The sequence below is a fragment of the Pecten maximus genome, chromosome 17, assembly GCF_902652985.1.
Source record: "Pecten maximus chromosome 17, xPecMax1.1, whole genome shotgun sequence".
NCBI lineage: Eukaryota > Metazoa > Mollusca > Bivalvia > Pectinida > Pectinidae > Pecten > Pecten maximus.
Window position 1 is genome coordinate 23860157 of NC_047031.1, and position 26648 is coordinate 23886804.

The 26648-nt window shown below is 35.0% G+C and overlaps 1 protein-coding gene across 2 annotated transcripts in view; it reads left to right on the forward strand.

The window, feature by feature from the left end:
* LOC117315453 (NADPH oxidase 5-like) overlaps nt 1–26648 on the forward strand; it is a 63988-nt gene that overhangs the window by 35102 nt on the left and 2238 nt on the right. The window contains exons 2-14 of one of the 2 annotated variants that reach the window (XM_033869644.1): nt 1106–1931; nt 8390–8501; nt 9196–9346; nt 10132–10342; nt 15014–15402; nt 16363–16538; nt 18775–18966; nt 19719–19851; nt 20717–20866; nt 23106–23149; nt 24200–24253; nt 25106–25315; nt 25980–26264. In XM_033869644.1, the coding sequence (XP_033725535.1) occupies nt 1106–1931; nt 8390–8501; nt 9196–9346; nt 10132–10342; nt 15014–15402; nt 16363–16538; nt 18775–18966; nt 19719–19851; nt 20717–20866; nt 23106–23149; nt 24200–24253; nt 25106–25315; nt 25980–26264 (2933 nt within the window). The remainder of the gene's footprint in view (nt 1–1105; nt 1932–8389; nt 8502–9195; nt 9347–10131; nt 10343–15013; nt 15403–16362; nt 16539–18774; nt 18967–19718; nt 19852–20716; nt 20867–23105; nt 23150–24199; nt 24254–25105; nt 25316–25979; nt 26265–26648) is intronic. The other variant, XM_033869645.1, reaches the window with a different exon arrangement.

Consider the following 26648-nt stretch of genomic DNA (forward strand, 5'->3'; position numbering starts at 1 on the left):
TTATGTTGATCATGGAAGGATTTGAGAGGTACATATAAAAAAAAATGTTCTTCTTCCTGAATGTTAGCAAAAATTATTGGCATGTGAGAGATCAGATTATTTTTTAAATGTCAGATTATGTTTAGGTATGAACGAGATTATAGCTTCAAGCTTGGTATGCATGTAAATTGTATAACACATCCGCTTGATGATGAACATTAAAAACCTTGAAACATATTTCGGATTATAGATAAATGTACCAATCCTTATAATTAGGAAGCACTTTTAGATATTTTTGAACAATAAGTTACCGGGTCATCAAAGATGCTAGTTTTATCAAAATTGCACCGAAACATGGCGGTTTGCCCGACTTCAAATGCGAGATGGACGCACAGCGCGTGCAGACACCAACGTAGAGGCTGCTGATTTTAATCTATAATAGGCAAACACTTAAACTTACATTATTTCCTTTCAATCGGTTAAGACATGGGACGATACTGGAGAGTAACAATGAAAAAGAACAATTGGACAAAATACCTTATCGCTATTTCCTTCTTTCCTGAACAAAATGTCCTGTGGTTTTAATTCCCAGAACGGCAGATCAGAAGTTTGAAGCGGTTTTAGTCATCCCTAGTTTGATTGTTTGAACAACCTGAATATATGAGTAAAAGTATTTGTTTTATTGGGCTTTACGTTTTGCAAGATATTTAATTGTGTGTGCATGATAATGTCTAATTTTACATTCCGTCAGCATATTAATCCGCATGGCTGTAAAAAGGTGTTCTTATCGAAATTATAAATGTTGAAAATACATACATAATTATTAATTAAAAGGCTATACGTGTATATGTACAAGGTTTGACAGAGTGAAATGAAGAGAATCCTAATACTTATCATAGTTAGTGATAGCAAAAGACCCAACACGTGTTTAGGGAAACACACTATCAAAATGTAAAACGTTATTGTCTTAACGTGATAGCCTGGAGCTGTTTAAACTCTCAATTCTATATTCACTTGAAACTTCAATCTAAACAACGGATACATATCCCGATGAAGTTAAAGACATATTCCATGATTTTAAATTTTGTTGATATTCAGAATTATACCTACATTATTTTTATTGCAGAGAGCGAGTCAGGAAGTGAAAAGGCTAAACAACCTTCAAAACACTTGGTTCGGATCGACGTCACTTCCGGTGTCGAAGAAAACGTGGGAATACAAAACAACCTCGAAGAAGAAAATGAACATCCGGTTTATGTAAATTACTATCTCTCTGACGGTAACCGTCTTTGGCGACCTAGACACCGGAAAAAGTCAGTGACAGCCAACCAGGAGATTTTCAACAGTTTTACTTTAAGGCGTTATCTTCCAGATACGGGAACTAGTGTCACCAGCAATCCTTACGGAATACCCAAATATCAAGACTGTTTTGAAAATAGATTCCAACCTATCGTAACATCTACAGATATACCCGATTCAGATGTAGTTCCGTTTACAAACATGGCAGATATTGAAGGACTCTCATTTAGCAGGATAAACCCAGCTTTTATAGACACCGATGGAAAGCAATCAAATGTATCGCAAAAATCAACGAAATCAAATAAGAAAAAAGAGGTAAAGATTGACGTTGAAAATATTCAATTGAAACACACTGTACAAAAGGAAGAAAGCGATGATGTGTTTACCAATGAGACCGAAAATAATATGAAAAATAGAACGAAAAACCCGCCTACCGCACAAATATCTCCGATAATTAGTCCCTCACAGACAGGGAGTGGGGACGGCGATAGTATCGCCATCTCTATCACGGACGAGCGCGGCCAGGATCAAGTGGTCGACAACATTCGGACATCGGTGTCTTCGCCACCGGAAGAGACTCACCCGGATGGAAACGGAGACATTTCACACGGAACTGGAGAGCCAACGAGCCTTGGAGATGTTCCGCAGATTAGGTTAGTATTAATTTGTTTGTAGGCTTAAAGTATGTAACACTAGCATATTCACCCGCTACTAAACGTTGAATATTGGGCGGCTTTGTGCCACTTGTTTTGTAAATTCTATACAGTCTATATCAGATAATCTAGCGTAAATCAAAGTAAGGGTAATGTACAGTATATTATTGCAATGCTGATGCATCTTTTAACCAAAAATGTTCACCAGCTTTTCTAAATCTTGTGTCTCACTTCATTTGCTCCGAATGGAGATTTTGGTCTGCGTCGAAGGGAAGCGGAAGTGACAAAATGTTTGTTGAAGTTAAGATTTATAGCACCGGGAACCATTTTGTCTGCAAATATGTAACCCCGGTCCAAACGGGTTGAGGAGAACGAGATTTATTCGCTAATGTAATATTGACCTCTTGATCTTGAATTGCGTTCTACGTTGTGCTTACACGTGCAGCCCCATCGGAAAGTATACCTTAGACCTTAAACAAAAACACTGCCGCTGTAGTAAAGCACATTATCTTTGGACTAGCTCAGGATTGATGCTTTCGAGGATACATCTGTCGTCACTCCTCGAAGTTTGAAGATATTAGTTTAATTGTTCTTGCTTGTTAATGGATTTGGACAAATTCGGACAACATATTGGTGAGAATATTGAGAATGAATAACGATGAAATCAACAGTACCAGAGCTCAGGGGATGTGCTTATGTTAGAAAAGCATGTTAAGACCGCTTAACCGAGGTATTTCTATTCCCGTAATTTCCGACAATCGTATTTAGGACTCGAACAACTAATAATTTACTATATGTTATAACTAGTGACCCCATTTTCAGTAGGACTGTATATTTTTGATTTTCCAAATCTCAAGACCCTACTCTTTATTCTCATATATAGAAAGTACCCATTTTATATCTAATTTACTCGGGAAAATACCTACAAACCTAAGAAACACATTTTCCTCAGGGACTGAAACACCAGCTGATTGGTTGATTTAGTTGTGTGAGTCCTTTATGTGTCGGAAATCAGAGGTATTATCTGTATAATGTAACATGTATATACTTACTAACCTACTTTATTTTAGAGAGAAGGCGAAACCGAAGAGGTAAGACTAACAACATATATATATAAACTATATGCAATGTATGCGTATGTATTAGGCTTTGGTGTTGGCTCAGGCGTTCCGCATGGGTGATGATTTAATGCCCTATTTTGCTATACACGGTTAAACACTTAAAGCTATACTTTCCTTATCATCAAATTAGCGATATTTTTGCAGTGTCTCCGTCCAATTACTCTATATAAAGAATTTATATGGTATCGCTTGGTACAAACTAATTCATTTGAATGGCTTTATAAATGACTTAGCTTGAAAAATGTGTTTTATAATTACTCTAAAAGTTAAAAAATATTATTTTTATCGTAAAATCCCCCCCAAAATTTTTTTTTTTATTGAATTATCTCCCTTTAACTTAAGATTGCAATAATCCTGTGTGCACACAAACATTTCCCCGAGACTAATAAACACTAAATGACGGTATGCCTTGACGAAGGGTTTACATTGGTAGGGGTCAATACCCTGGCCGGACAGGACATTTCTGAGCTAGCTGGCTGAGAAAGTTGCACTTTTTAATAAATACAATTTTAAGGACGTTCGCACCCTAATCAGCCACTTATTTCTGATTTTTAAAGGTTATTCCCTTGGTGGCTTTTATACTGAAATAAAGAGTGATAACCTTCGAAGTGTATACATTCAAAAACATGTTATTTTAGGGCCTTGGTACTGTAAATCATTTACATTTCGCGAATACTTTACATCGCGAACTTACTTTTTCAGAGAATTCGCGAATACAATATTTTACAAACGCTTATAGATATTAAAATCGTGGACTCCATAAGACTCCTATAACGTCAAGCTATAGCTCGGTTTCCTCGAAAAGGTGTTATTTTCATACAAATAATCCCGAAAGATTTTATTTCGTTATTGATTATCCTCGCGTATAAACGCGAAAATAGATCCCACGCGAAATATAAGTGATTTACAATATTTGAACACACCAGGAACCAACAACTTTAAGCGTTATTAATTCGAACGACCTCGAGAGAGAAATATTCTATAGTTGAAGTCATTATCAATAAAATTTTGTAAATCATTATTATAAGGACACGATGCATACAATTGACGTAGCAAGCATCCAAAAGGACTCCCGGGCCACCAGTTAACTAATTGTCATAGATCGAGAGGTTTCCATGACAATTAAACATGTTTCATTGAGAACAGTTAAGAAATCACTAAATATCTTAATGTTGCTCATCGCAGAGGACATCACCACCTCCACTTTAAAATTACCTTCAAAATACCCGGAAGTACACTGTTTATCCATGTTTTATTTTAGATAAGAACTCTCTAGTGTTGTAGTTATGAATTCATGCAGAAAACTTACGTTCGCTGATTTAGAGATATAGACGTTTAAATGTTATGTTACCGAACTTGATAGCTTACATAATGAAGGAATTAAGGAAAGTTTGATTTTCTGGAAACAACAAACACGAAGAAAGGCAGTGCTACCCTTGTCGAACGCCTGTGACGCTGTTCGCATTATGTAACGTTAATGGTGCATATATACTGTACTACAAGCGCTTCATTTGTTTTTGTTCATTTGATAACATGAACTCTATTTTGAATGTTTTATAATCTGTAAATGACATTTTTTGTGCATAGACAATTAGCTTTATTATAATGTACTGCTTTTTACAAAGCCTGGTCTTGCTTCAGCGGGTTGCATTGTACATACAGACGCCAGCCAGTTCTAAAATTGTGCTTTTCACGAAAAGGTATCCGCTTTGACCGAATGTATAACTTTATACATGAAAAGCCCAAAATTGTTCTAGAGCTTTGCTTTGTACAAAAATATATCAGATCTGTTTTAAAATTGTGCTTTTCACATATATATCAGCTTTGATCTGTGTTGCTTTGTACATAAATATATCAGCATTTGTTTTGATATGTTGCTTTGTAAATAAATATATCAGCCTTTGTTTTGATATGTTGCTTTGTATATAAATATATCAGCCTTTGTTTTGATATGTTGCTTTGGATATAAATATCAGCTTTGTTCTTAAGATTACTATATAGAGACAACAGCTTTGACCTTCGCTTACAGTTAGTTGTGTCCTTGTGACTATGACATGTATCATTGAGCGGTTCCACAGACTACCAGAGTTTGGTCTATTTCAATATTAAATCCCTCTAAATGCTCAATATATAACGGAGATTTAAGTATTTATGACCAAGTCGTAGACAAGACAGTAAATATATCGCCTTCATATCAGATCCTGAAAACTAATCTCGTGACCATAGCTAATTCCTTTTAGTATGTGGACGTTAATGTTGACCCCCAAATATGTCAAACATGATAATAACCTATATTTAACTTTCGAAATCAATAACTGATTTAACCGAAATGTTTATAGACAACGTAATGACGAACCCAATTTGTTTGTGTTTTGGAGTCGAATATCTATTTCACAAAAATGGATTCGATAAATTAATGTTGTATTTTAGGAAGAATGCAGTTCCATGTTTATCTTATCATTTATTTTTCAATGTGAATTAATATTATCCTAATTCATTCAAAGATGAATAACGAGAATTGAAAACACAGTAATAAAGTAAGTGTCATTGTAAGATACATTGAGGAGACTAAAACACATCACCAGTCCCAATCACAACATTTCAAGTCTTTATCTTTCCTTTCATTTTCTGTTTTTTCTTTCCTTTCTCTAATCTGTCTCTCTTCCTTTTTTCCCTCAGATGTCCCTGCGACACTCGTCCTAGTATGACCCTTGCTGTAGAGAGGATGTTAAACCCCCTAAAACAAATAAACGTGAAGTCTGTTGCGATAATATATTATTACACCAAATATTAAAATAAGTAACGGTTAAGTGCTGGGCTCTCCATACCGTTACGATAGACAAAGGAGGGTAGATCGTATCTATATATATACCATGTCATGTCTGTGGGTACTTATAATAGTGCTAATATACAAAGTCCATTCACAGTGCTGCGTTTCACAAAGGTATCATTGGTAGACAGGCGTCTCTCATTGGCTGAAAAAATATGAGTACTCATTACAGGATTCTTTAAGGATTTTACTTAAAAGGGCCTATCAATTACTTTTGATCTATCATTTCAAATCAGGATCCGTGTAGGTGTATGTTCAGATTGTATTAAGGATTTAATTTTAATTGAATTGAAAATGTTTCATAGTTTTGTCCATACATACCAAGATTGAATTATCGATTGAGGTTTCATCTACTTTAATGTGACCTAGTTTTCCCGGGAAGAGGGAAACTCATTAGCTATTAGTGGAAAGGAATTATGAACAAAATCAAACCCATTGTGTTATCCAGTGTAAGGACAGTTACCGCTATTGTCATATCAAATGGAAGGTAAGGGCACTGTCATAACTCCGTGGTTCGTCCGTCATAGCTATTTTCGTGCCAAATCTAGTATGTGGGCTGTCTTATCGTCCTGTTTCGTCCGTCTCGGATATTGTCATGACGAATGGATTGTATGGGACATGGCATATCCAAGTGTTTTCCATCCATCGTGGGTATTGTCATAACGAATGGTAAATATGGGCAGTGTTATAACCTCGTGCACCGTCCGTCAAATATATTGTCGTATCGAATGGAATGTATTGCAAATGTCATGACTTCTTGCTTAGTTCGTCACAGTTGTTGTCATATCGAGTGGAATGTAATAGCCTTTCATAAACTCGTGCCTCCTCCGTCACAGCTCTCGTACGAATTGGAAGTTAGGAACCATCAATTGTTCACATGACACAGGCGTCTTAATCATAGTTTTACATTTTCAAGGTAAGAACCATCATTGTATTCCGTAAATGATAAACGAATTCGGGTTTTTAATCGTATCCGTATCAATCACTTATGAAGCTAATATCTGTATCAAATGGCATGTGTACATTGCATTGGTTGGGTGTTATCGCATGATAAATCTTCAATTCGCGGGTACATTTATATCAATCGGTATTTTCTAATAAGTCATATTTTTTAACAATTCACAGCACGTGAGCTCGCTAAATCCATTATAAACCATGTTGAGTCATGAATAATTGAATTTCTGTATTGGTATGCTACGTTCAGCACCTGGCGTGGGAAGAGAATTTCCAATCTGCTGCCGTTTCATGACACCCAAAGTGAGCACCTTTCCAAAATATTCTAATAAATGTCGCCGAAGCCTCTACCTCCAACGTTGACGTGACATAACGTGCTGTGCGTGAATGAATGAAACTGTTGAGGATAAATGAAGTATATGTAAAGGGGGATAATTTCACCGTCGTTAAAAACCGATTTAGATGCATATCAAACGGCGAGCGTACAATATCCCTGGTCTATATATATACACATACCATCAAGCTGTCACTGAAAAACATACCATAAACTGGTTATTTCACCGGCCATCAAACGGACATTTGTATAAAATAAAATAAATGATATTCAGAAGCCTTTCTTCAATTGAAGTAAATTGCCACTCGTCCGCATATAAATAACCCTATCAGTATGCTTACAGTGTGACTGGTAATAAAGATACTGAGGGAACTCCATTTATAGCTTCATTTGTAGGGAAATGGTCATCGATAGATCTATAGAATTGTAGTATTGCATAAAACTTTGGGGCAGTTCATACCACGTTATACCGTAATGGCGTATTTTAAAAGGGAAATTGAACATAGATTTTAGCATTAAAGATAGATTATATACCTTTTGTGACAATCGAAGATTACATAAATGTACGTTATGGCTATTTTTACTTATATCGGGAAAATTACGAAACCTTTTAGCCTACAAATAAGTTACACAGTTTTTGTGAACTGAACTCTCGAAGATTATATAAATGTTCTGATTATCATAATAATGGGTTATGAGTGAACGGATAAACATTTGCGAATTTAATGAATAAGATATTTCACCATTGGCTAACGGAAAACCGTGGTGGTGGCTGATGCCAGAATACAATGTAAATCGTCAGTTGGGTACAGTTTGATGACCTGTCACCGATGTAAGATATGTAGCTGTTCTGTTACAAGACAGGTATCTCGTCAATATCTGTATGATTCCAATAATATACGTTTAAATACATTCTGGAAATATGTTCGTCTTAACAAGAGGATTAAAGAAATAACCGCTATGTTATGCCGGCTCATGAATGATTCCCCCCTACTGGGTGCAGATTTTACGGCCCTCACACGTGACATTCCGCAGGCGCGGATTATCTTGCTAGTCTTGTGAGGCAATCTTCTATCATCATGTGGGATGATGAAATAGATAGAGACGAGGAATCCGTGAGCGTTAAACAGAAATCGTCTGCGCATGTGCAGAAAAGACCAAATTATAAATCTATTACTGATATATTTCTTACTTTCTTTCCACACTTGCCCCGTTTTAGTGAGGAGGACGTGAAATGGTTGTCTTGGATAGAACAACAGTTCACAGCCATCGCTGGGGAGGATGGAGAAATCAGTCTCGAGGAGTTCAAGGACGCTCTCCATGTCAAACGGGTAAGTAACCCCCAATGTCAAGGTCATAGATATAATGCAATTTCTGTTAGTGTTCTTGCCAAGGTCAAAGGGATATGTATTGTCAAAATCAATATCAACACAAATGTTCTTGATAAATCTGATATGTATTTATTCACTCAAACTGGTGTAACGCGAATATCAAACAAATAGATAGTGATTTTTTTTTAAAGTATGTGGTTTATAAAACATGTGTTAGAATCTATTAAAATGAATGAATACAATTACTGTTGACACATCTTAAATGCTTTGTTGGTTTTTTCAACTTTTTTATTTTTCTATTTTTATTTGATATTACAAAAAACAAAACTACAACAGAAAGAATCATGTTTTCTTTACGGTTTAATTCTACGACCCCAATATTCCCAAACCAAAATGGTACTATTTTTCCTCGTACGAATCTAGACAGTGATGAAAAGATTTTTTAAAGTTTATTTTAGCTTTAAACCTTTTTACCACAGACAGAAGTATATTCTCTTCACGGTTGATAGATTGATCCTTAGAGTCCTAATATAATATCATACAATCTTGTCTCTCATACGAGCCTTAAAGAAATAATATTGCAAACAAGTATGACTTATATTTTTCTTAAGGAAGATGTACATTGTATGTTTGAAAATCAAATAATGTATATATTCAAATAAAAACAAAAGTATGTATGACCTTTTCTTTCCAGTCATTTTTCGCCGAGCGATTTTTCGCTCTGTTCGACCAAGACAACAGTGGGTCTATCGAGCTACATGAGTTGCTGGATGGACTGCGTACCCTCACGAAGGGGACACCTGCTGAAAAACTCAAGTTCCTCTTTGATGTTTACGATGTAGATGGTACGATATTAGCTTATCTTATTACGTTAATACGAGTATTATAGATGGTTTATTTTTGCATGCAGGATGAACTTACATGAAAGGTTAAAAAAATTGCATTAATAAAGAAAATCATGCTTACAGTTTCAATCTATACGTATATATAGATTTGCCTACTGAGATAATGGATAAGAAAAGTCTTAAAGTAATTCATTATTATTTTATCAATTATTCAATTATTGAATCATGAAAAGTCACATTTCAGGAATTTCATTAAATTGTGTAATGGGTTTCCTATGGACATTTTTAATTGAAGGAAAGTTAAGGAAAATTGCTGAAACCGGGGCCAGATTTTTTATTTTTAACACTATTAAAGCGTATCAGTGTTAACCTGCCGTACACTTTGCATGGTCTGATCTGATCAAGGTTGGATACGTCATCTTTATTTTCCCTTTACACTGCCCCACTTTAGGAGTTTAGCCTTCATCCCTGTAGGGTGTTTTGTTCTGTGTCTAAACGATGGCTTAACAAAGTTACTGACTATGATATATAGTGTAGTATAGTCATTTTGGACAGAATTAACAGGGAGACATAACAGGCTGAGTCCGATGTCAGAATGATAGACCAGGAGAGATGCGGTGGTGTTTTGTCTGTGGTATATCAATGAAGTATCACTATGAAAATGTCATTACCTTTCTCGACATAATGATTATGTAGTGTCAGGAAAAATATTTTTCAATCAAAATCAACAAAGAACCTTGTTTTCGAATTCATAGTTAAATGCTATTCACTTTTCACGAGTACAGGAAGTGGAACGATTGACAGAGATGAACTTAAAACAGTGTTGATGTCCTGTACCGAGGAGAGTTCTCTCTCCATCAGCGAGGAGAATATGGACGCCCTTACCGACATCTTGTTTGACTCAGCTGACGAGGACAACAGTGGCGCCATCTCGTTCGAGGAACTTAAAGCGGAACTAGAAAAACACCCGGGCGTTCTAGAGAATCTCACAATAAGGTGAGAATTAAAATATTCTTCTTTGATTTCTTAATACTTTTATCGTCTTAATTATACTGTAGTTTTTACGCTGAATAATTGAAAATTGAATCAACAGGGAATGCACTAGCGGCCACGGAACAGTACAAAATGGGCATGAAAATAATAAAATACATATTTATTAAATAGTCATTATAGCTTCAACAGTCGATAATTGTATACAAAATATTAAAAATGGTTTCTATAAGACCAAAATAAACCAAAATTGAAGAAGAATATTAAAACATACTTTTAAATCTAGCAAAGGACAAAATGAAGTATAGTAATTGTAAGTACACAAGTGTATATTGATAGGTAGGCTAGCAGGGAAGCGCTGTGGTAACACACTAGTCACCGTGGTTCGATTTCTGATCATATATAACAACGTTGAATGATCTTGCTCGACCACGTGGGTTTTCTCAGGTATTCTGGGTTCTTCTCACAGTAAGACCCCTCGCGCGCTTCCATCCGAGCCAACAAGAGTGATTGATATAAGTTGATATACCTAGTTTCGCATTGGTATTGGAAATATATACCATATCGTGAAAACTCTTGGACATACCAAATATTCCATACCTTACATGTCCTATTCTCTCACATCCTCTCATACCTAGTCACTACCACTGCGGGAACCCGATCCTACGGCTATCAGTAATATGTGACCTTTGTCGACCCCGGTGTCCAAAAAATGTGCCTAAAACTGAATAACCCAGCATTAGAACTAGGAGTGGCGTACGTATTTTAAAGCAGTATTACCAACATCACGCGTAACGTCTATATATATAATCACGTATTCATACAATGTTTATCTAATGGCCTTCCTTAGGTGATATATTAATTGGATCAATGTCTAGCAAAGTATCAGTATGCTTTGTAAATATACTCAACTCAAATACTTAGCGTTTACTCAGAAAGGTCACATCAAAGTGGGAGCTTGCTCAAAAACGCTAGTGTCAACATGTTTCGATAGTTAACATATAGTGGATCTTGCATGAGTAAATATATACATAATATGGAATTCATTTAACGAGTTTAATGATTTGATATATCACAGCCCTCGGAAGTATTAGAAGTATTTGCAAGTTTTTAGATAATTATTCTATATAACATAACCCATAGTGTAAGCTTCTGGTTATAAAATAATTGACATTTATTAGAATATGAATAAAAAATTGACAGACGAATTTAATCTCTGACGGTATGATTTTATCTACAGAGTCTGTCGTGTGACTTGTCGTATTTATTTTGACGACAAACAGTATTGGAAATACACTCTACTCAAATATGTAATCTTTAGTCTGTATGGAAAGTCACATCGAGATAGGATTTATACAACTGGAGACATACCCCCACAGACGTGTATGTCAAAATATCTTCATTATAATTTAATTTTGCTTGTAACAAGCATTTCAATGGCTCAAAAAAGTATCATCTTATAACATAAAAAAAATTAAAAGGAACTACTTATAGTGACGTCAGCGGAGTAATCGTTGTTCACGGGATTTTGTATTTATCGATTTGTTTTTAAATATCTGGAGCAAAATAAACATGTTAAACTTAATGAAAATGTTTCTTATCATTGTTAATTAAATTATAAAAAATATTAAATGAAAATATTGAATTGCATGTGTTCTTTCTTACCCAATGTAATATGGTATTTTATCTCCTTTTTGGTGACATTTCAATTTTCCAACTCATTATCATACTACTCCAACGTTTAGTTGATATATTGGTTACAATATATTTCGTTTGATATACCTAGCAATATTGATAATAATCATTGTAGTTCAGAAATGAATAATATTATAGTTTCAAAATACATATTGTTTAAAAAATCTCATTTTGCTGTGCATCTTACAGTTTAAACAATAAAAGAGAAATATCAATACTTTATCTGAAAATGTATACAGTTAGATAATGTTTAAATCATATATTGTCGTTTAAAATGTAAGTCAAATGTTTTAATATGTATACAACACAGTTTGTAATCATCAGTAATATAAGATTGCTTTTAAACACATTGTTTAATCAATATTTTTGAAATTTCACGAAATATATCCTTGATATCACATTTTTGTATTGTTTATTATAACTATTAAGACTCATTCAGCATAATCAATCAATTTAGAAGAATTGTGCAAACCTATGAAAGTGAAAAATACCTGTTGTGGCTATTGTGATACAATGTAGATAAAGAAAGATAACTATTCAGAATTATATACTAAATTATTAAGATATTCAAGGACTTTGCAGCGATGTTAAGGTTATTTAGGTTCGGAATTTGATTATCACAGTTGAACTTGACTTTACCGACACTGTATGGAACTGAGTCAATGTGTCGGATCTGAAAATTGTCAGTAAAGACAGTCAGTAATGTGTCAGATACAGTGAAACCTGTCTTTACCGACACTGTATGGAACTGAGTCAATGTGTCGGATTGGAAAATTGTCAGTAAAGACAGACAGTAATGTGTCAGATACAGTGAAACCTGTCTTTACCGACGCTGTATGGAACTGAGTCAATGTGTCGGATTGGAAAATTGTCAGTAAAGACAGTCAGTAAAGACAGTGTCGGCAACGAAGGTGAACTTATCGCTGTGCTGTTGGTTATGATGGGAAGTTACAGGATGTCGATAAATTGAGCTGTCGGAAAAGTCATATTTGAAATATAGGCAAATAATTGTTAATTTTGAAAGGCATGTATGCTGTTCCGTATTGCATTCACCTAGATTTCAAAAAATACGATATATTTGCTTCATCTTTTTATGACTTACACATGTATACGAAATGGCCACTTATGGTGCAACATATAATCACGGCATAGTTGAAACTTTACGGGGTCGGATTGTCTATTATACGGTATATGAAGGATACATCAAGTGGTAAAATGACAGAGAAGGTTAATTTGTATATTAACGTTTTCACTTTGTGGTCATTATTTACGCTTATCAAAGTTCTGATAATGAAATTAGCGAAAACTTTCATGCCGCGAACATTTCAAGTTTTTAAGAAGTGTTCATTATTAGATGCAATGTAAGTGGGTTATTGCAATTATGTGCACTTCTGATGATATTAACCTTGCATAATACTTCAGAATAATATATTTTTTTGCACGGGACCTGTTCTAAGGAAAAGGATATCTTAAGTCTAAGATTTTCACATGCCAAAACATCCAACTTAATTATCCGTCAAAATTAATGACGTTATCGATTTTCGACGTGGTTAGGCTATATCAAAAGATGACGTCACGCCTTTGTAAGTAGCGTCATAGTCCGTGCCAGCTGTCTTTCCCCGTCACGCGTGAGTTCGATTTGCACCATCCGAAGCACCCAAAGAGAAAAGAGTGTCATACTGTCAACATTTTGAATAATATCACCTTCAAATTCTTGAGCCTATTTAGTGATACCGCATTGTGTCTGCCTGGCCCTGTCTGTTTGTTACCTTAACATCACTTTCGCAAAGAATAAATAATATTGATAGAAAAATGTTCTAAAACGTTTTATATAAATATATCTATTGACAGAAATGTTTGCGAGAACAAATGCTTTCTAGCAGCTGATATTAATCCTTTACACCAGGTAACGGACCTGTAGGTACAAACAGGAAGTACCTAAGGTGTATGCGTGCACGTTATCGTGTGTTTTGTACTAGAAACGTCACGCTCTTCCCCAGTTATAAGATGTCTCGTCAAACAGTATAGAGTGTTAAATCGTTATAAATAAAGCCAGTGTATTTACACATGACATCTACCACGTCACGAAGTAAATATTGACACAAGGATTAACCTGACGAGTTTCCAAAGCTAGAGTTCACCATGTCGTGACGTTCCATGTTTAACGTATCAACTAATAAAGCACGATTTTAATTATATTATTGACTAAGATGTCAGTAAGCAGTTTAGAAAAAAGAAGTTGCTAATGTTTGAGCGTTCTGAAATCACAATCCCATCAAATTATTCTACAATGAGTCATCAGTTATATATTAAAACTTGCGGAACGCTTAAACACTAACTTGATTGTATTGTACGTGCAAACCCGTTAATTACAATTGAAACAAATAAGTAAGATCTTTATTAAACTATCGAGTAGGGACCGCCCTTCTTAAATTAACTATTTCTTAACACCGGTTTCGTTTTCGTTATAAAATAACACAATAACGCTATTGGACAAAGACCCGGATGACACTTTAATGCAAATTATGCCAGAAAGTGCTCCGGTGTTGTAAATACTTTAATAGCGTGTGACTAGAGTTGTTTCCTAAATTCCATTTTAAATGTATGATTCCCCGTCTGACCTGTCCTACAGGGACAAAACTCGGCTTACACTACATCAAAATAAATTTTTGAGATAAAATGTATTCACTTCTCTATTTTACGTTCATTAAATTCAAATTTTATACTTACAAATAAAATGAGGTGTACTACATTTATAAATGAATTATTTTAGAAAGTTGCAGTTTGACCTGCGTTAGTTAAATTCATACAGAACGTACACAATAATATGGTTTAAATTAAACATCTAAACATTAAAATATCTGTCGCATTATCATACTTGGAAACGGCTAAAACGTATTTTCGGTGTTTTTGATTTCAAGAATATTAAAATGATATAAATATATATATATATATATATATATATCCTGTTTCTATTTCAAGCGCGGCACAGTGGCTGAAGCCTCCCGACAAAAAGAAGAACAAGACACGCAGGCGATATTTCACAGTCGCCTATCTTCGGAACAACCTCAAGAAAGTTGTGTTCTTAATATTGTACTTCTTGATCAACATTGCGCTTGGAGCCTACGCAGCTTACAGCTATCGGAACTCTAATGGATTTATCATAGCGGCGCGAATATGTGGCATGAACCTGAATTTTAATTGCATGTTCATCCTTGTGTTGATGTTACGGAAATCAATTACATATCTTTTGATGACTAAGATAGCAAAGTTTCTTCCGCTCGAACAAAACATTCTATTCCATAAAATGGTTGGATGGATGATAGGTTTTTATTCCATCGTTCACACCTTCGCTCACATAGGAAATGCAAGTAAGTACCACCAATAACAATATCATATGTCTCAAAATATCTTCGGTTTGCAAATTCTGTCTTCTCTTTCATTTACAAACTCAGCTTACCAAGTTTGGCAAAATGCTGTAATCGATTGTTTTTCGGTGGAATTCATGAAACAGAGTTCCATGTTCCTTGCCAATGTTATTTTTCTGTTTAAGTCATGTCTGATTTTCGAAATTTCATTCCTTCTCCGAAAGTAGTAAGAAGATAATACAGATAGCCCAGAGACACACATGTGAAATTTAAATATTAATTAATTTTGAGAAATTGTTAATCATAATATAATACCAGTAATGTGTGTACGCATTAGAGTGCTTAATACGAATGGACAACGTAAAACTTGTGCGAATATCTTTAAAATACAGATCTGTCAATTACTATTTCGACGGTAGTTGAACCACCTTTTTGAGGGACACGAAGTTTTCTTATTTTATAATACATTAAAACTTTCTTGGAGTGAAGAGGCTTAATTTTTGTTTGTAACGAAGTAATTCAAAATTCCGAACTTGTTTCAATCTTATTTATTTAAAGCCCCTACAACTTTTTGATATAACCAACTACTATTTTATCTGGTCGTTGTAAAACAGTTTACTTGTAGTGTCCTTTAGTACATGTAGAAAGGGTATGTTTCCTGACATCAAAGGCTGTTTATAATTTATAAAGGCTGCAAATAACAAACACATAAATTTATTAAGTAAACAATCAAGTCTCGTTGAAAGAAGGAAGTACACAAGTTTGACTGGAGTTTGTGTTAAAAGTAAACATACCCTGTGTATGTGAAAATAGATACATCAAATCGTACATTGACCGTGATTACAGGTTTTCGAAGAACACAAAACATAATCTAAAATATGTTTCACATTAAACGGTGACTTACTTTCTTCATTAACATATTGTTTTCGTATCGTATAAGACAATTTCTAAATATGGTTTCAGTCTTACTTGACCAATCCAAACCCGACCTTGCATTGTGGGAGATCTTGTTCACGAACCGCGCCGGGTATGGATGGGTATACGGTACCGCCATTGTGACCGGATGGGTGCTGGACATCATCATTGTAATCATGATTATCTGCTCACTAGAATTCGTCCGTAGAGGTGGTCATTTCCAGGTAGGTTCCTAGTGTAGAGTTGGCCATTTCCAGGTAAGTTCCTAATGTAGACGTGGTTATTTCCAGGTAGGTTCCTAATGTAGAGGTGGTCATTTCCAGGTAGGTTCCTAGGGTAGATGTGGTCATTTCCAGGTAAGTTCCTAGTGTAGAGGTGGTCATTTCCAGGTAGGTTCCTAATGTAGAGGTGGTCATTTCCAGGTAGGTTCCTAATGTAGAGGTGGTCATTTTCAGGTAGGTTCCTAAAGTAGACGTGGTCATTTCCAGGTATGTTCCTAGTGTAGAGGTGGTCATTTCCAGGTTAGTTCCTAATGTAGAGGTTGTCATTTCAAGGTATGTTCCTAGCGTAGAGGTGGTCATTTACAGGTAGGTTCCTAATATAGAGGTGGTCATTTACAGGTAGGTTCCTAATATAGAGGTGGTCATTTCCAGGTTAGTTCCTAGTGTAAAGGTGGTCATTTCCAGGTTAGTTCCTAATGTAGAGGTTGTCATTTCAAGGTATGTTCCTAGTGTAGAGGTGGTCATTTACAGGTAGGTTCCTAATATAGAGGTGGTCATTTCCAGGTAGGTTCCTAGTGTAGAGGTGGTCATTTCCAGGTAGGTTCCTAATATAGAGGTGGTCATTTCCAGGTAGGTTACTGGTGTATACGTGGTCATTTCCAGGTAGGTTCCAAGCGTAGAGGTGGTCATTTCCAGGTAGGTTCCTAGTGTAGAGGTGGTCGTTTCCAGGTAAGTTCCTAGTGTAGAGGTGGTCATTTCCAGGTAGGTACCAAGTGTAGACGTGGTCATTTCCAGGTAGGTTCTTAGTGTAAAGGTGGTCATTTCCAGGTAGGTTCCAAGTGTATACGTGGTCATTTCCAGGTAGGTCCTGGTGTATACGTGGTCATTTCCAGGTAGTTCCTAGTGTAGACGTGGTCATTTCCAGGTAAGTTCCTAGTGTAGAGGTGGTCATTTCCATGTAGGTTCCTAGTGTAGAGGTGGTCGTTTCCAGGTAAGTTCCTAGTGTAGAGGTGGTCGTTTCCAGGTAAGTTCCTAGTGTAGAGGTGGTCGTTTCCAGGTAAGTTCCTAGTGTAGAGGTGGTCGTTTCCAGGTAGGTTCCTAGTGTAGAGGTGGTCGTTTCCAGGTAAGTTCCTAGTGTAGAGGTGGTCATTTCCAGGTAGGTACCAAGTGTAGACGTGGTCATTTCCAGGTAAGTTCCAAGTGTAGAGGTGGTCATTTCCAGGTAAGTTCCTAGTGTAGAGGTCGTCATTTCCAGGTAGGTCCCTAGTGTAGAGGTGGTTATTTCCAGGTAGGTTCCAAGTGTAGAGGTGGTCATTTCCAGGTATGTTCCTGGTGTATACGTGGTCATTTCCAGGTAGGTTCCTGGTGTATACCTGGTCATTTCCAGGTAGGTTACTGGTGTATACGTGGTCATTTCCAGGTAAGTTCCTAGTGTATACGTGGTCATTTCCAGGTAAGTTCCTTGTGTAAAGGTGGTCATTTCCAGGTAGGTGCCTTGTGTAGAGGTGGTCATTTCCAGGTAGGTTCCTAATGTAGAGGTGGTCATTCAAGGTTAGTTCCTAGTGTAGAGGTGGTCATTTCCAGGTAGGTTCCTAATATAGAGGTGGTCATTTCCCGGTAGGTTCCTAGTGTAGAGGTAGTCATTTCCAGTTTAGTTCCTAGTGTACTGGGGGTCCTTTTTGGTTAAGTTCCTGAAGAAGAATGGTCCGTTGTAGTCTTTCTAGTTTGACATTGTCCAAGGAAGGTACTTCTGACAATATGACCACAGAGACCACTAGTGTTTAGCTAAAAAAGGATGACCTCTGACAACGGCCATATATGTTGTATTTGTAGTAATTACATTCACAGTGAATGAGTTTACATGTAGGTTGGCCATTAGCAAACGATAATACTAAATTTAATCTTAAAAAGAACGAGGACATCCTATGAAAAAATACATGTCTTCATATACATTAACTTTTAATGAAACTTCTCTGATAATGATACTAGAAGTTTCCGAAGCGTAATCGTAATCTACTTCACAAACAACCAACACTTAAGATATATACTATGTAATGTCAACTTATCAAGATGTTAACCGTGGCTGGTTTGATAACGGGTCTACCATACACATCAACGTCTGATCTATCATCTGTAAGTGTAAGCATCAGTAATATATTACCATTTGATATATGTTTTACATAAGTAATCTATATTTAGCATTTTATTTCTGTGTTATTTCTCTACTTTCATTTTACAGGTATTTTACACTACCCACATGCTCTATATATTATTCTGGATCCTGCTGATAATTCACGGATCGAATTTCTGGAAGTGGTTCGTGGGCCCCGGTGTGATCTTCATCATCGAGAAACTGTTGAGATCGAAATTGATCAAGAAGGCCAGATACGGCAATACTTACATAGAGGAAGTTAATTTGTTACCATCCGGTGTAAGTTTTTCATAATATGGGGAAAATGTTTAAACTTCATCTATTATTGACCAGTATCTACAGTGACATCATTTAGGGTAAATATACGGTACATTATAGGGGATGCATTAATCCCTGTTCAGAAAACAATAACCAAATCACATGATGTGTGTTGATGAATTCTTACCCTACACCAGGTGGCCCTTCCAATGACTCCAATGTTCCAAACAAAGCATTTAAGTGTTGACGCATAATGTCATATCTAGGAAACAAAAGTCATAATGAATATATTCTTATCTTGTGATGATTTACAAAATGACTTCATTAGATTTACGGACTGTACAAAAGCCAAACAGGATAAAAGCACTTTTCAATACAAATGGGGAGTAAGATATAGAAAGCCAAACTTACTAATTAGCTGGTTCCAACTGATAGATCTCTTCAGTATATATCGAAGATGTCGATAATACTTATTAAATATACAGGGAATATTGTTGATAAATGCAAATAATTTCTTTTTTGGACAGATTTTTAGGAAACGCATATATAATTGTAGAAATTACCAAACCGGGTTTGTCCACATCTTAAGCATGCTGTCTAGGAAAACTTCGAGTATGCTTCGGAATCATGTTCAGGTGTTCATGAGGACAAAAAATGGTTTTACTTCATCTCATCGTTCATCACGAGTGTAAGGTTATATATATATATCCTGTAATGTTTAATGCATTTTATTTCATGGTACGTCATGATTGTTGTTTTTTCTGTATCTTTAGGTAACACATCTGGTGATATCCCGTCCTGTAAAGTTTAAGTACAAAGCTGGAGACTACGTATTCATTCAGATTCCCGCCATAGCCAAACAGGAGTGGCATCCGTTTACCATCAGCAGTGCACCAGAGATGAAAGGTAAAATGTTTCGGTGAATGATTTTGAACATTATTGATGATGATTTATGACGTCATTTTGATGTGTGTTAAATGATGACAACGTTATTTGCGTGTTTAATTATTGTACTTTTAATGCAATAATCCGGTTATTGTCATGATTGTTCATTGAGTCATAATCAGGATCCAAATAAAATTTTGTCGTAATCAGATCACAATGCATTCTACCTAGGTATAATCATAACGCTAATGCATTTTAGTGATTGGTATTGGATATTGGCTGGAATTGATATCTATATGTTTAAAGCGGTATTTATTTTATATTAAACACGATAGCGAATCCCGAAATAGCAACTGTAATAGATCAGGGAAGATGACCGCTGATCCTGAATCTTCAACACGAAACAGACGCTCTGTCAAAATGAGCTGTATGTCCTGTAGTAATCCAGCATAGCCAGCTACAAAACAATCATTGTACATGTAACTTTACTTTTGCACAATTCATGTATACAACCAGGCCAGACGCTGGTTTATTCAATGTTTCCTGACTTAATACACAGTTCAGGAACGTCCCTTAAATTCTATTTTAGCTCTAGTATCAGACCTAAGTTCAGGAACGTCCCTTAAATTCTGTTTTAGCTCTACTATCAGACCTATAAGTGTATAATTCCTGGAATACTGAAATAGGGTCTAGATATCAAATAGAATACATTAGTCATTTCCTGTCTTCGGCGAAGGATAAGATATAGCAGCCAAATGTAACACATTTACATTACTTTATAAATATTTCTCGGATAAGGTTTATCAAGTCACAACTAAACAAATAATCGACCTTTGCATTTCTTCCTTTGAATGTTTTAGAATTTTAAACTTGCGTTTATATGTAGGACATATTTGGCTCCACGTGAGATCAGCCGGTCATTGGACGAACAAATGTTACAAGTACTTCGAGAACTTGGACCCTGAACTGGAGAAGGGTAAGACAGTGGTGCGAGTTCCTCTTCAGAAGCGCAAATCTCGGCACATAGGCATAGAAGGTAATAGCTCTTTACTAACACTGTCTTCTGTCTCTTTCATTCAGCCATCCGTCGTTCCGTCCGTCATGTTTTTTGTCCGGCCTAAAATACTATGTTTATTTCATGTCCGCAATACCTATGATGTTCGGGATGATGTCCATCCGCAAATGATTGTACAAAAACACATAAATGTATTTGTTGAAACTTGAAATTGTATCAATTAAAAACTAATAACAAAATTACGTTTATAGTGAATAATGTAGATATGCAATACTTTATAAAACTGAAAAATAAGGTAAATTTTTCCAATTTGGACATTTAAGTACTGTTATGTTTCAAGAGATAAGACATGAATATATCAAAGAATCTGTGGTTTTATTCATACTTAATGTATATTAAGATTAAAAATCATGTTCTGCCTGTTAAATTGTAAGTATTCATAATAAAATCGAATATTTTGCATGAGTTGTTTTCTACAAAAGTTTTTACAACAGAGCCATGATTTTGTATTATAATAATTTACAACTAGCAAAACAAAAAAAATGATCCAATTTATCTAAGATGCTTACAGAGTTTGACTTTGTGAAGTAATTTCATTTTCATGTAATCCATAGGACCATCTTAAATGTTGACAATGTTACCTTGTTAAGTGCAATAATGTAATTGGATCTTTGTTTAATTGTGACCACTAGTATGATTAAGATTATAAATATCACAACCAATTATACAAGTAAGTTGCATTCAATTTCATAATGTCTAGGAATATCTTTGACTAACACCTGTAAAGATTTTATCTCCACAAAATTTCCTTTTACATTTACGAATGACTGACAATATCATTAACGCATTAACTTTTGTTTGAAGTGGGATCTTCGTTAAATCATTACAGGTTTTCTTAGTGCACTCATGTTTGTAACGTTAACGTTAATGCATATTTTCGACCATCCACCGTTTTTTACTTATTTATTTTTTAGTGTGTGCTGTTGTGATAATTGTTTGGTTTTGGTAGTTTTTATTTGTAGTTGTGAATGTTCAATAATTGTTTTGATAACAGCTAATTCACTTAAACTTACCTCACAAGCATTTCAATTAATACTATGTATTACCTAATAAGGCATGCTATTTAATTAACTTGTCTGACGTCACTGGAAGGGTGTGTAACTCACCTATAATTTACGGTAAAGGGAAATAACTCATATATCAATAACATTAGAATATAACAATTTAAATGTATACATAAACAATCTCTGATTTAGCGATTCATTAAAGTTTCATTTATTAGAAAAAAATGTGTATTATGTCTAACTATTAACAGAATATCACTTATTGCAGTTTCAATAATTCAATGAAAATTTGGTTTGATAAATTTCTACTGCAGGTTGTTCTACAGGCCTATCACATATAATTGATATAGATCACCATTCGAGATAACGTTTTAAATCAACATGTGCTCTCCTTACAAGCAAATGAGATAGAGTTCAAATTTAAAGCAAGCTTACATGTACCTCAATGATTTCATATATGATTTAAATCATTCATACCAAAAAGGTTGAGCCCAAATTACATTTGCAGAATATTTCATCAAATTTACATTTGGTGCCGAAGTCTTCCATTATCCGAATGGTAATTAGGGTTGCATCTATGACTTCATAAATGCAGTCTAAAGCAGTGCTACGATTTTTTTTGTTCAACGTCACGGAAATGCTTCGCAATATGCCACAAATAATGATTCTGATGGATAAAAATTGCGTTGTTATGACGTCATTTTATCACTAAAGTGTTATCATCATCGCGACAAGGCTTTGTACTGTTTGGCAGATTACTTACAAATCAATTACAGAAATGAATTTGATTTAAAGATGTAATTCTTTTAAATGAAGATAGAAGGAAATGTTTGAAAACAACACGAAAACATTGATGGACCAATAAAGAAAATCTAAATTGGCGAAAATTGAACCAAATATAGAGGAGGTGCAGTCGCTATACAGTTTAGATCAGTTTGGCTATTTTGGTTTTTTTAATAATAATAGATGAATATTACAGCTGTGATTATACTAGGAGAAAGTACTATAGGAAGTCCAAATAGGTAGTCTCGAAATAGTAACTATATCGATAACATTGTTTTTATTGTTAATTGATATTAATAACAGAATAATGGTTTCGGAGATTTCGTCTAATGTTATTATAATCTAGCCACTTTTCATCTTACAATTTTATGTATTTTTGTGTTGCTGACATCACTTGTCATTGCCATTTGTAGGTAAAATCAGGCGGTCACCTTTGGAGAATATTGAGATAGAACTAGTAAGTAACCTCTTTTTTATAACATCACTACACCACGTTCAGCATAAAATGTACTGTTTACATATATATGGGAAAAGGTGTATTATGCCAAAATCCTACCACTTCCACTATAACACTTATTGGTTTTAAACGAATATCCTTACATAAAGCATACTTCCTAACCTGAAGAACCATCTTCGCTATATTTTATTAGATACACACGACGTCTTTAAAAGACTAAGGTCATGTATTTGTGTTGACCTTCGATAAATTTAACAAACGACGGCTCGTGCCGTTTATTGATATCAGATATGTGTTTATGGGGTTTATGTGTTTGTCAATCAAATCCTGTACACTTACCTGCCAGCTGGTGTTTCCGTGAACATTTCTGAAGCAAAGTTTATTCTGTGATATTTTTTATTTTAACAGCTTTCCCTGATAGAATAATCCATATTACAGGGAGGCAAGAACCGTTAAAGGAACACAATCTTTTGCTTGGGTGTTAAAGGGAGACAATCTGATGTTTAATGTACATCTCAGTATTACATTTAAACCACCCTCCAACCCTTTGAAATTAAGATGTTACATGCATAGAATACTTCTGTGCTCAGTCTACGCATGTGGTATTTGCTATTCAATATCGCTCTTATTATTTTAACATATATCCCATTTTTATTACAAGCCATCCCCATTACAGCATATCAATAAGATTTTCAAATAATTCAACAGACTCCAACTGATTCAATACAAATAATCAAAAATGGAAGTAGTCGACTTCTACATTATGGTGACTTTACGTAATTCATGATTTTTACCGACGTCACGGTCTGAGTGGGAAATATTCTACTTTCTCGTGCGATATGAAGCCAGACGTGAAGTAGAAGACGCTTATCCTTGAGGAACATCTATTTATCACTGTTCATTCATTTTAAGGATTTACATCCAAATAAATACTTTATTCATATTTTGTATTATTTTCTTTCGTATTCACTATACGAGTATCACTATTTTGTTTCTGCTATAGGTTAGTTTATTATGATAGTCAATAAATGATGCATGTCATTTTCCAAGGAAGAAGAATCTCGACTGAGACGAAAAGAAAAGACGAAAGCGGTTCGCGTACAGGTAAGTTAGATATTTGCGATCACTTTTATTAAAAATCAACTCATACACAATTATGATTTTCAGATAAAGATATGATACTCATCAAAATGTTATAGCTGCGCTTGAGAAATAATCATATAAACATGTTATATTTATGCATACCTCTTCAATAATATTTTTCATAGCGTGAATATGTTGGTCAAGAATATAATACCAAACTATGTTACAAAGGCAATTTCTTATGGTAATCTGCCTTTCAAAGACAATTTCTGTGGAGAATATGTCTTCCCAAAGCAAGTCCTTATCTCATCTGTAGTGCTAAGGGGAGATCACTAAGTCATGCTATTGAAAAAAGGGCGGACAACTCGTCAGATAAAAAGACGAAAAAAATCAATTTAATCATATTCTCATAGACAGATAGATCAATCCCCTTCGTCAAGACAGTCAGTGGACTGATAAAATAATACCAAAAAAAATGTTATTTAGACACATATCTGTTATGTTAATATAATGTTAATACATTGCTTATAATGTAAAATATATAATCTGTTATCTTGATACATGTACATACTGCGGACATAACGTCAATTGTGGTTAACAATTTCTCTTGTTATCAGTTTATTTCCATTTGCAATATGATTGACTCCACAATATAATTACATGTAACTAAATGACAGAAAGCAACTGTAAGATACCAATAATGTAAATGTCAAAGTTGAAACAAGTTTAATTGCTTCGCTGTTTATAGTTAAAATATATTATTATTATTAGTATTAATAACTACATGTACATATACACGGCGGTTGATTTTAGTTTCTTTATAAGACGTTTACAAAATGTCGACTTAATAACTATCATTTGAATTGTTTTCAGTGTTTTATAGACGGGCCATATGGGACTGCTACTCGAGAGATCTACGAGACAGAGCACGCGGTGTTGGTAGGAGCAGGAATAGGAATCACACCCATGGCGTCTATACTACAGAGTGTTATGTATCGTTATAAGGCATCGTTACGGACATGCCCACACTGTCACAAAGATTTCTACGGCGAAATCCCAGAGACCACAATGAAACTTAAAAAGGTCAGTTTAATTGTTTGCAATCATAGTTATTCTATAGCAACACCATTTATAATGAAATACTTAAATGACCTGATGTAATAAGAAAAAAAAACATCCAAGAGATGTTTACTCTGTATAGATTTCCAATGACTATATCTCGCCAAAATACCCTGAAATATGAATACGAAGTAAAAGCTGTAAGTTACATTGAAAATCGTAAAACCATAGACACTTAATGTCTGTACTTATCGATATGTAAACACACTACGCTTGTAGTCAGATCAGACACATTACCTCAGTATGTTACGCCGTCACCCACACGTTGATAAATTCCTACGTCATTATTGGGAAATTTATCTTCAACATGGACTGTTTATGTTTTATTTAGCTTGATTTCGTCGGTACCAGAATCACCTTTGTCAAATCACACGCGTCTGTATGAAATATGCATATATAGAATGCTTGCATTCAATAAAGGTTTACTTTTGGTGTCAATATAACAGAGTACATGTACATGATTATTTGAATTTAAATCATTGCCTCCGCTGGGGATCCAACCTTGGCACCTCTGGCTTTGAGCTAAAGTAAAGTTCAAACTTATTACGGCTAGCATTCAACATAGTTTGCATAACGTTGGGCTCTTTGACTGATCGTCTCAGTTCTTAAATCCTTACTTTCATTTTAGGTTGACTTTGTATGGGTGAATCGGGACCAAAAAGCATTTGAGTGGTTCGTGTCACTATTGACTCAGTTAGAGGTCGATCAGGCTGAGATAGAGACAAATGGTGGCCCAGCTGGCTCTCATAGGATCATAGATATGCACATGTTTATGACCGCGGCACAGAAAAAGACAGATATGAAAGGCATCGGCCTACAGATGGCGCTGGATCTGATGCACAAGAAAGAAAACAAAGACATGATAACAGGTTTGAAGACGAAAACGGAACCAGGACGACCTAACTGGGGAAAGGTAGGATAACAAGAAAGTTGATATAAGAAACTCTACTATTGGTGAAAATAAACATACTGTCATAAAGTAGCATGATCATGTCGTAAACTAATATACTGTTGTCACAAATTACCGTATCGCTTTTGCATTTAGTATATCGTTGTCGTAAATGAGTAAACTGTTATATCTCTATCATAAATTAGTAGACCGTTATCGAATATTTAAATATAAATATATGGTGATGATGAACATTGAGCTACATGGGCTGTATACATTGCATGTATCTAATGCTCATCATCAGTACCATCATGTTTACCACATCCTTGTTGCTACATCATTATAGTCAGCAAATACACTGTTTTTTTCCATAACATCAAACATTATTCATTTTGAATAATGATATAT